Source organism: Gigantopelta aegis, chromosome 11 (genome assembly GCF_016097555.1).
Source record: "Gigantopelta aegis isolate Gae_Host chromosome 11, Gae_host_genome, whole genome shotgun sequence".
In the NCBI taxonomy this organism is placed as follows: Eukaryota; Metazoa; Mollusca; class Gastropoda; order Neomphalida; family Peltospiridae; genus Gigantopelta; species Gigantopelta aegis.
In genome coordinates this window covers 901,924-914,702 of record NC_054709.1, presented here as the reverse complement: position 1 = coordinate 914,702, position 12,779 = coordinate 901,924, and the positions used below count along the sequence as shown (strand labels likewise).

Genomic DNA, 12,779 nt, shown 5'->3' with positions numbered 1-12,779 from the left:
TCTGTCTGGTGCTAGTGTTGATTTAGTAAACCAGTATAAGAGTGGCAGTCCTCTTTTTGGTTGTGTAAGAGGGATGGCATCTCCAGTAAAGGATCTCCCCGGGAGTGGCTGTCCTCCTATAGACCAAGCACTAGATAGATATTCATGGAATCAACCACCATTTTTCCCAAATGCCCATTCGACTCTGCATTGTTCAGAGATACGGCCTTGATCGCGTATTACGGTTTTGTCGGCCAGTTTTACCCAGATAATGTAGTTACACCATAATACACAATTTGTAGCTTGCCACATCGAATGTTCCACAGAAATTTCAGCCAACTTCGACCCCTGATCATCGAGAAGTCCACAAACAAAATGATCTGACAGACATATTTGATTTCTATAATATCTTCAGTGGTCATACAATAACAAATTTAAAAATATTTGCACGAAATGTTCTAACACAGATACACTTGACTTCTATATGTTCAGAAGTCATGCAATCACACCTTTGTTAGTAAATGTACAGAAAGTGTTTCAACATACACTTGACTTCTATATGTTCAGAAGTCATGCAATCACACCTTTGTTAGTAAATGTACAGAAAGTGTTTCAACAAACATTTGACTTCTATATGTTCAGAAGTCATGCAATCACACCTTTGTTAGTAAATGTGCAGAAAGTGTTTTAACAAACATTTATCTTCTATATGTTCAGAAGTCATGCAATCACACCTTTGTTAGTAAATGTACAGAAAGTGTTTCAACAAACATTTGACTTCTATATGTTCAGAAGTCATGCAATCACACCTTTGTTAGTAAATGTGCAGAAAGTGTTTTAACAAACATCTGACCTCTATATCTTGACATGTCATATAGTCACACGTGTTAACACTATTTACACAAAATAAAAGATTCTAAATGAGAAACATTTGACCTCTATATAGGAGTCATGCATTCACACCTCTTGTCGTAAATATTTACATAACAGATTCTAATACAAAAACAGTTAACCTTCAGGTTATACATTCAACCCCCCCCCCACCCCCCCCGGTATATTTACACACAATAACCTGACATAATTATGCTTGATATATTTAATGCCATTTCACGTTTTAAGTATCATACATTAACTACTTTTTAACGAGAAATATTTACACATAATGCTTCAACACAAATACATTACAACTTTATAAATGAATTTGAGTCACGCATTCATCCCTTTGTCAAACATATTTACATATTATCTCTCTTAAACAGATACATTTTCCATATGTATCTACATTTTAAACCTCCGTACATAATATATGTTAGATATTATTACATGTCTTATATAAATAATATTTTTCACCTATATAGTATTATATTTTGTGCGCATGCCTCCATACACAATGTCATTCCATTATCAGCGGTTATTTTTTGGCTTATTGGTTCGTTTCACTTTGTTTTCGTGCTTATATACAGTTAAGCTTCAAGCACGCTGTACCAAACATACATCTTAGCTGTTTAGTATGTTAGTCCAGGACAGTGAGTTAGTGGTAAGTGGGAGAGTGTGGTGGTCTTACATCTACCCATTGATTCGTGGCACATGTACACATTTACAAGGATGTCTGGAGTTTTCGTATTCTGTGGCTTGTAGCTAAGTTGTAAATTACTATTCAGACACGCACACACACGCACGCACGCACGCACGCACGCACGCACGCACGCACGCACACATATATATATATATATATATATATATATATATAATCCTGAAATTAGCCTTAATACCCATGTAGGCTGTAGCTAGTATTGCTGCACCTAATATCCTGATACATGTATAGTTTAGTGTGCAGTCTCCATAACACTAAAGCCGTCAGTCGTTTCTATACACAGAATTGTGACATGTACAGATCTGAGCATTTAAAATGATGTATGCAGGATTCATAACACTAAAGCCGTCAGTTGTTCCTGTGCACAGAATTGTGACATGTACAGATCTGAGCATTTAAAATGATGTATGCAGGATTCATAACGCTAAAGCCGTCAGTTGTTCCTGTGCACAGAATTGTGACATGTACAGATCTGAGCATTTAAAATGATGTATGCAGGATCCATAACACTAAAGCCGTCAGTTGTTTCTATGCACAGAATTGTGACATGTACAGATCTGAGCATTTAAAATGATGTATGCCGGATTCATAACGCTAAAGCCGTCAGTTGTTTCTATACACAGAATTGTGACATGTACAGATCTGAGCATTTAAAATGATGTATGCAGGATTCATAACGCTAAAACCGTCAGTTGTTTCTATGCACTGAATTCTGGCATGTACAGATCGGAGTATTTTAAATGATGTATGCAGGATCCACAACACTAAAGCCGTCAGTTGTTTCTATGCACAGAATTGTGACATGTACTGATCTGAGCATTTAAAATGATGTATGCAGGATTCATAACGCTAAAGCCATCAGTTGTTTCTGTGCACAGAATTGTGACATGTACAGATCTGAGCATTTAAAATGATGTATGCAGGATTCATAACGCTAAAGCCATCAGTTGTTTCTATACACAGAATTGTGACATGTACAGATCTGAGCATTTAAAATGATGTATGCAGGATTCATAACACTAAAGCCGTCAGTTGTTTCTATACACAGAATTGTGACATGTACAGATCTGAGCATTTAAAATGATGTATGCAGGATTCATAACGCTAAAGCCGTCAGTTGTTTCTATACACAGAATTGTGACATGTACAGATCTGAGCATTTAAAATGATGTATGCAGGATTCATAACGCTAAAGCCGTCAGTTGTTTCTATACACAGAATTGTGACATGTACAGGGCTGAGCATTTAAAATGATGTATGCAGGATTCATAACGCTAAAGCCATCAGTTGTTTCTATACACAGAATTGTGACATGTACAGATCGGAGTATTTTAAATAATGTATGCAGGATCCACAACACTAAAGCCGTCAGTTGTTTCTATGCACAGAATTGTGACATGTACAGATCTGAGCATTTAAAATGATGTATGCAGGATTCACAACACTAAAGCCGTCAGTTGTTTCTATACACAGAATTGTGACATGTACAGATCTGAGCATTTAAAATGATGTATGCAGGATTCATAACACTAAAGCCGTCAGTTGTTTCTATACACAGAATTGTGACATGTACAGATCTGAGCATTTAAAATGATGTATGCAGGATTCATAACACTAAAGCCGTCAGTTGTTTCTATACACAGAATTGTGACATGTACAGATCTGAGCATTTAAAATAATGTATACAGTATTCATAACACTAAAGCCGTCAGTTGTTTCTATACACAGAATTGTGACATGTACAGATCTGTGCATTTAAAATGATGTATGCAGGATTCATAACACTAAAGCCGTCAGTTGTTTCTGTGCACAGAATTGTGACATGTACAGATCGGAGTATTTTAAATGATGTATGCAGGATTCATAACACTAAAGCCGTCAGTTGTTTCTATACACAGAATTGTGACATGCACAGATCGGAGTATTTTAAATGATGTATACAGACTCCATACAGCGGTACTTCTGTGAGTGAATATTCTATTCTTCCTTCACACGTAACTGCGCAGAGTATCCTGAAATAATTTACTCTTTAGTTTTCATACTTCTGTAGTTACTGAAATGTTTGTACATATAACTATAATACGGAAACGTTTTACCATCTATAATGATCTCTATATTGTTGATATCCTTTAGCTAGTAGTACTTAACTACTTTTGCGTAGAGTATCCTGAAATAATTTAGTTTTAAGTTTTCATACTTCTGTAGCTACTGAAATGTTTGTACGTATAGCTCTAATACGGATACGTTTTACCATCTATAATGATCTCTATACTGTTGATATCCTTTATCTAGGTGTATGTTACAGTGTTCTGGCTAGATTTGATCTTCTAGAAAAATGTCTCAAGTCTACAAACATCAGTAGCAAGCAGCGAGTTTGTGCATACAATGAAACCTCTCTAAACCGAACACTCATGGGATCAATTAAAGCATCAGTTTTTAAGGATTATCCAGTTTAGAAATGTTTCGGTTTGTACTGATAGTTAAATGGGAACGGTGGTAAACGTCCCGTTTTGAGAGAACTCCAGTTTATAGAGGGTCCTAACAGATATATTTTTTCTCTATGATGATGTATGTGATCTTTATATGCAATAGCTTGTAGCTGTTTTTACACGTAATATATTTATTATATTGTGACACAGAGTAGCTTGTTTGTGAATATTGCATTCTGGCACCACGTAATAGTCCTTTAGTCTCCATACGTGTTAGCTGGTAGGTAGGTAGGTATGCTCTATATACTATTGTGACATATGCATACGACCATTTAATATGATGGTTCATAATAATCGTAATTTTATAGCTAGTCATTATTTATTGCATAATATTGTAGCTGTAATGATGTGTTTGGTCTTCTTATCATGTAGTTAGTGGCAAATTCACACATAGTATTTTGGCACATACATCTGATATTATAGTAATGATGCAAGTAAACTCTGTACCATTGTAACTATTGTTTTGCAGAAAGTATCGTAACAGCGTTTAGGTTATTATTTTTTGTACATTTCATAATTATTTTACATATAGTATCCTACGATATACATCTGACCTTTTTTAACGAGTTATAGTAGTCTTTGTACTTCGTTTAGCTTATAGCTATTTTTGCACACGGTACTCTGACAAAATTTAATTGTCTTTGGTCTTCATACGAATAGTATCTGTTTATAGGTGGTTTTGGGACACGGACCCATCTGAATCATCTAACAATGACGTCATATCTTGTAGCTAGTACCTATATTTGCACGTGGCAAACTACCACCATTTAATAGTCAGTCGTCATATGTCTGCAGTTGCTGGCTACTTTGTAAATACAATTTGAACAAAAACATCATTTATAATGATGTCGCAGTCTGTACTCTTAAAACTCCATTAGTTACCAGGTATTTTGCTCTTAATATTTTGACATATTATTACATTTATACTGATGTCTGTAGTCTTCTTGTTTCAAAGATGCCACAAACATATAACACAATGACAAAGACTTGTTTTCTTATGACATCACAAATAGATAACGATGGAAAGATGAATATGAAACCGCAGGATTTCATTTCAGTATGGCACTATACTTGACCGGGGCATGCTCCAATCTTGCTGGACGTTCAGCTATCTCGGTATCACCTGAGCCCAGGGTACACAGAACGTGCAGTACCTGCCAGGTAATCATCAACCGTGTGGGGTCGTTCAGCTATCGATGGTGCTTATAGTCATCATGTATCTCTAGCTACTATCTACATTTACACATCACGTTGTGACACAGAGGTATTTGTTCTTCTATAATTTTAAAAATAGTATTTAGTCTGAATCCTTATAGCTAGTAGCTACATTTGCACATCATGTTGCGGTATGGACATGTCCGTTCTTCTGTAATGATGTATTTTGTCTTTGAATCCTTATAGCTAGTAGCTACATTTGCACATCATGTTGCGGTATGGACATGTCCGTTCTTCTGTAATGATGTATTTAGTCTTTCAACCCTTGTATCTAGTAGCAATGTTTTGCACACATTATTCTTGCACCCATTAACTAGTCTGTAATCTTCATATCTGTGTATCTAGTAGTTATATTGGCATATCATATTGTGACACAGATACGTTTGTGACACAGAATGTATTTATTCTGTGTAAGCTGCTGGTATATCCATTTAATTCGTCTGTATTCTTTATATCCTCGTAGCCTGCAACTGTTTTGAACACACTGTCCTTACACCAGTTAGTCTGAATCCTTTGTACCTGTGTAGCTACATACAGTGGCTCCCCCTCATTCATCCACCCCCCCCCCCTTCCAATACCCCCCTCAGACTCCTGTTTCGAGGAAGCTGGACTTGGACAGCCGCTCGTGGTCGAGGATCTCCCAGTGGGCTCGGTTACTGTAAACTCCGTTCAGCATGCTCTGAAACATCGGGTCCAACTTACTGAGATGCTGCAACGTGAAACAAGCTAATTAGTGATATACATTAAAATAACTGGTTAATTTTAGTATAACTATATTAAAGGCATACTGTCACAGATTTAAGGACCTTATTTTTCTGAAAATGGATAATAAATAAAAATTACATTAATTGTTGGAAACTAAATCTAGCTATCGAATCACCTTAACTGAACCATGATGGAGTGAAATCCATGTCATCCCTCTCGGCAATTCTAGGTTTTGAATTATGGACCATTGCCATGATTCAATTATTTTTACAAAATGTCATTAATAAATGGAGTATGGTGGTTATGAAGATGGCTGAATAAAGTACATTTAGTGAAAAATCAAATTATATTTGTTCAGGTAATACTTTGTTAGTCCATTAAATAGGTCAGTGGTCTGTGACAATACGCCTTTAAATAATAATAATCTAATTAGTGATATACATTAAAATAACTGATTAATTTTAGTATATCTGTATCAAATAATAATCTAATTAGTGATATACATTAAAATAACTGATTAATTTTAGTATATCTGTATTAAATAATAATAATATAATTAGCGATATACATTAAAATAACGGATTAATTTCAGTATATCTGTATTAAATAATAATATAATTAGTGATATACATTAAAATAACTGATTAATTTTAGTATATCTGTATTAAATAATCTAATTAGTGATATACATTAAAATAACTGATTAATTTTAGTATATCTGTATTAAATAATAATAATAATATAATTAGCGATATACATTAAAATAACTGATTAATTTTAGTATATCTGTATTAAATAATAATAATAATATAATTAGTGATATACATTAAAATAACTGATTAATTTTAGTATATCTGTATTAAATAATAATAATCTAATTAGTAATATACATTAAAATAATCGAATAAGTTATTTGTATTGAAATAATCTGATCAGCATTAAAATAATATAATTGTGATCAGCATTAAAATAATATAATTGTGATCAGCATTAAAATAATATAATTGTGATCAGTGTTGAAATAATATAATTGTGATCTGTATTATAAAATAATCTAGTTATCTGCCATGAAATAATCGAATGACCAATCTATATTAAAATAATGTAATTAGTTATCTATATGAAAGTAATCGCATTAGTGATTTTCATTGATATAATCTACTTAGCAATCTGCTATAAAATTATATAATTAGTAAGTTGCATTAAAATAATGTAATTAACAATCTATATTATAGCATACTAGTAATTGGCAATGTGCATTAAAATAATCCCGTTACTAATCTGAATAAAAAAATGTTATTAGCAATATTATTAAAATAATCCACTTAGCAATCTGTATCAAAATAATATAGTTATCTATATTAAAATTAATTAATTAATTAGCGATTTGCATTAAAATAGTGTAATTAGCTATCTGTTTTAAAATAATGTATTCAGTTTATCTGTATTAAAATAACCTAATTAGTTATCTGCACTGAAATAATCTAATTAGTGATCTTCATTAAAATAATCTAATTAGTTATCTGCACTGAAATAATCTAATTAGTGATCTTCATTAAAATAATTATATGCGCTTGATGTTAAATAAATGTAATAGGATAGGATAAGATGGAAGCCAGTAAAATTGCCTCTCCCCGCCCCCACCCCACCCACCCCCTGAACACGCTACTGACCAACCTTGTACAGAGGAATACAGATTCCATCAATCCATGATAACTGTAGTTTGGCTATTTCATCTTGTTTCTCTCGGTCCATACACGCCTGAAGGTGGTTCAAACAAACAAACAAACAAACTTTAATATTACATTCAGAAAAGGGCTTGCAATGCATGTCATTTTGGCCTTAAAATGCTAAAATGTAGAGTTAAAGTTTATTTTGTTTAACGACTCCACTGGAGCACAATTATTTATTTATTAATCATCGCCTTTTGGATGTCAAACATTTGGTAATTCCCTTAAAATGCATACAAAGCGAAAATAGATGAACGTATCTTAACATGTTCACCTAAACAATGGATATCATGTTTTAACATGTTTACTAGTTGTTCCAAACATGTAAAATATCATCTGGAAGATATATATGTATATATATTTCACTTGCAAGTTACATCGTAGTAAGTACTATAAGTATATACCTTATGTACCTTGAATAAGTTTTTTTATTACATGAGAAACGCCTAGAAATTAACTTGTTTTTGTAACAGAATTGCACACTAACCACAGGTTTAGAGATGTGAAATCTAAACTAACAATAAACCTTGCCAATGAGCTGCGCACTCATTGTAGGATTTGAATCAAGTACTAACTAGCCTTTAACCTGGGTACTCTGCCGTTCAGTCACTAGACGGACATTAGGACGGTTATTATCGCAATCTGCCGCCAGAGATAACTGTATAAAGAAAACACGGAATGGCTGCCTACCACACGGTATGCAACGATTCCGGCTCTAATACAAGAAAACGCCCATGTTTGACGCTAAATACCTTTACAATGATCATTTTCGAGTTCGTCTATGACAAATATTTCACATATTAACCACTAATACACACATAACAAAAAGGGAGATATTTGTGATCAATGTAAAGGAATTTAGCGTCAAACAGAGGCTTTTTATTGTATTATAGCAGGAATTTTGGCCTACCGTGTGGTAGGCAGCCATTCTTTATTTTAACTATAATGTTATATCTGGCTGAGAGAGCGGTCATACCGTCCAAATGTCCGTCTGTATCTCGAACGGCAGAGTACTGGCGCTATCGAGCCTTAAAGAAGCCGATGACTATGAGAGATATATCACACCTGTGGCTGGATTTTCAGTTCATTTTTTTCTTTATCACCTTGATCGAAGAATTCCGTCAAAACCAGCTCAGCACTCTGTGGAATTAGAAATATCGATTCGTTACGCAGGAAGCAGATTTAAAACACAAATCCAATAATTGTGATGAAAACATAGGAACATCAAAGCCAATAGATGCGATCAAAAGTAGTAGTTCATTAGTTATCTTTGTTTTTTTGTTTGTTTTGTTTTGTTTTTTTGTGGGGTTTTTTTTTTTGGGGGGGGGGGGGGGGGATAAAAACATGAATTGGTTATTTAGAATGGAAACGTTCATGAAATATGAATTTATTATTTAGAATGTCAAATAAAACAAATATGTAATTACTTAAAATAAAACATTTCTAAGATTGGTCCATTATTTATCAGGAACCCATTATCTATGATGAAAAATTAAAAAAGGGATATTCCTGAGTTTGCTGCATTGTAAGATGTTTCCGACTATAAAATATTTCAACGATTAAACTTACATATTAAATATTTTAACTTGTTTCGAATATCAGTGTCTGTATATTCAATGTGTTTCTGGTCGTCTTAATATTTGTAAGGAGCCCAAACTGGATTTTGTCTAGAAATAATTTCGTACGTATGAACAAATATTTTTTCGGAAATAAAATGAAATTTAACCTAGTACAAATATTAGAACGATCAGAAACACGTTTAATATACAGCCACTAATATTTTATGCAGAAAAATATATTTGATATGTAATTACAATTGTTAAAAAGTCTCTGTTAGTCGATAACATCTTTAAAATTGCAGCGAACTCGGGAATGTCCTTTTAAATACAACAAAAGAACTTTTTTGTTTGTTATAGTATATAATTAAGGTGCATCAATGAATGCTTTCTTTTGGGGGAATACTTCATACAATGATCGGTATATATGTGAGTGAGTTAGTCAGTCAGTCAGAGTGAGTGAGTGAGTGAGTGAGTGAGTGAGTGAGTGAGTGAGTGAGTGAGTGAGTGAGTGAGTGAGTGAGTGAGTGAGTGAGTGAGTGAGTGAGTGAGTGAGTGAGTGAGTCAGTCAGAGTGAGTGAGTGAGTGAGTGAGTGAGTGAGTGAGTGAGTGATTAAGTGAGTCGGTCAATGAGTCAGTCAGTCAGAGTGAGTGGGTGAGTGAGTGAGTGAGTGAGTGAGTGAGTCAGTCAGTCAGTCTGTTAGTCAGTGAGTCAGAGTGAGTGAGTTAGTGATCAACTGATAGTGTGAGTGAGTTATTGCGTAAGCGACTGTGTGAGTGAGCGAGTGACTCGTGGGTGAGTGAATATGTATAGGGTGAGTGAGTGAGTGAGTCAGTCAGTAAGTCAGTTAGTTTAAGAGTGACTCGAGTGAATGAGTGAGTGATTTCGTCAGTCAGTGACCAGGCGGCTGTGTTTCGCCAGTGTATGTGTGTGGTCGCTGTGAAGGCAATAGACTGGTACCCACCCTGCGCTGCACGTCCCACGGTTTCGAGATGGCGGCGATGTCGCTGGCTGTCATGAGCACTCCCCGGTAGATCTCCCTCAGCTCCCTCTCCTCCCAGTGGTGTACTCCCTCATCCACCATCGAGAAGAACCGATCTCGCACCCTCCAGGAAAAGAAACGAAGGTAAAACTCGTTTGACAACACCTCGGTACATTTAAATTGCGACTGTTATGTTAAGAGGTGGGACGTGGAAGGAAGCAAATGTTTTATTTAGCGACGTTTTATTTACGGTTATGGCGTCGGTGGTAGCCCAGTGGTAAAGCTAACATCTGAAGCGAAGTCGGTCTCGGATAATTTAAACAATATTTATTCCCAATTATAACGCTGGTTGGGGATTGACAAACAGGCAAAATGCCTATATTAAGGCCTCTCCCTACAATTTGAAAATTTGAAGATACAATGGTAAATTCCATGATTCCAAATCCTAAAGGCATATTACCACTGTCAAGTTTACAAATCTATTCGCAACCCCAGATCTACCAAGGATTATAAATAAAAGTAACCCAGATTACTACTGAGATGGAAGAAAAAGTGGGTTATATCTATGGTCACGCGACAACCCCGGAAAAAGGGGGGGGGGGGGCTATATGCCTTTAAGAGTGGAAAACAAAATATAAAATCTTAATCATACATCTCAGATATAATGATACATGGTCAATAATTAATTCTCCATTACTATTACTATTAATTCTCCATTACTATTACTATTAATTCTCCATTACTATTACTATTAATTCTCCATTACTATTACTATTAATTCTCCATTACTATTACCTATTAATTCTCCATTACTATTACTATTAATTCTCCATTACTATTACTATTAATTCTCCATTACTATTACTATTAATTCTCCATTACTATTACTATTAATTCTCCATTACTATTACCTAATACTTATATAACAAACATTATATTCGGAAGCACCGATATGTTTGGGTATTGTTACCTACACATAATTATAACAAATGTTGCACTTGGCCTTCCATATAGTCGGTCTCGGATCGATCCCCGTTGGTACCCATTGGGCTATTGCTCATTCAAGGCAGTGCACCACGACTGGTATATTAAAGGCCGGGGTATGTGCTATCCTGTCTGTGGGATGGTGCATATAAAGGATCTGTTGCTATTAATGGAAAAATTAAGCGGGTTTCCTCTCTAAGACTATATGTCAAAATTACAAAAACTTTGACATCCAATAGCCGATGATTAATAAATCAATGTGCTTTAACATCCAATAGCCGATGATTAATAAATCAATGTGCTTTAACACCCAATAGCCGATGATTAATAAATCAATGTGTTTTACAGTTTGTTTTCTTTGACGACACGACTAGTGCATATTTTAAAACAAATCATCGGCCACTGGATATCAAAGATATAATTCTGACTGGTAGTCATCAGAGGAAACCCGCTACATTTTTCTTAATGCAGTAAAGGATCTTTTACATGCACCATCCCACAGACAGGAAAGCACATACCTCAGCTTTTGACCAGTTTGTGGTGCACTGGTTGGAACGAGAAAAAACCCATCAGTTGAATGGATCCAATGCGGTGTTTCGATCCTGCGATGCAAGGACCTCAGGTGAGCGCTCAACCGACTGAGCTAAATTGCTCTAGTGGTGGTGTTAAACAAAACAAACTGTTATTTGTGAATAACATATGGTTATCTCGACACGTGGTCAGAGAGGAAGGAAGAACTAGAAATGATTTATTTAACTACTCTCTCAACACATTTTAATTTCTGCCATAAGGCGTCGGATAAGGACCACAAAGATATTGAGCGAGGAAACACGCTGCTGCCACGACATGGGCTACTCTTTTTCATTACAGTAGCAAAGGATTATAAAACAAATGTTAGATGCACCATCCCCATATACAGGACAGTATATACCACTAGGACTAGCCTAGTGTAAAAGTTTGTCTTATTTAACGACACCACTAGAGCACATTTATTTATTAATCATCGGCTATTGGATGTCAAACGATTGGTTATTTTTACACAGTCTTTAGAGGACACCTAGGGATCTTTTATATGCACTTCCCCACAGAGACGACAACACATACCACAGCCTTTTATATACTAGTTGTGGTGCACATGCTGGAATGAAAAAAAAAATGGGTCCACCGAGGTGGTTCGAACCTATGATGCAGCGCCGACGGAGCTAAATTCTACCCCTAGTCTATTGTTCAAACACAAGACGACAAAAATTGGTTTGGAGTACTTACTGGATATGTAATGATAGATCTGTTGCTAGAATGGCGTGATTCAGGTTTGGTGTACTTACTGGATATGTAATGATAGATCTGTTGCTAGAATGGCGTGATTCAGGTTTGGTGTACTTACTGGATATGTAATGATAGATCTGTTGCTAGAATGGCGTGTTTCAGGTTTGGTGTACTTACTGGATATGTAATGATAGATCTGTTGCTAGAATTGCGTGATTCAGGTTTGGTGTACTTACTGGATATGTAATGATAGATCTGTTGCTAGAATTGCGTGATTC

At 35.1% G+C, this 12,779-nt stretch overlaps 1 protein-coding gene across 1 annotated transcript in view; it reads right to left on the bottom strand.

The window, feature by feature from the left end:
* Nucleotides 1–367: 367 nt before the first annotated feature.
* The window catches only part of LOC121385328 (dual 3',5'-cyclic-AMP and -GMP phosphodiesterase 11A-like), a 133,975-nt gene continuing 121,563 nt past the window's right edge, over nt 368–12,779 (bottom strand). Inside the window, exons 17-20 of the mRNA XM_041515965.1 lie at nt 10,234–10,375; nt 8,778–8,852; nt 7,660–7,743; nt 368–5,986 (exon numbers count right to left, since the gene is read on the bottom strand). Coding sequence (XP_041371899.1) covers nt 5,861–5,986; nt 7,660–7,743; nt 8,778–8,852; nt 10,234–10,375 — 427 coding nt within the window. The 3' untranslated portion in view covers nt 368–5,860. The remainder of the gene's footprint in view (nt 5,987–7,659; nt 7,744–8,777; nt 8,853–10,233; nt 10,376–12,779) is intronic.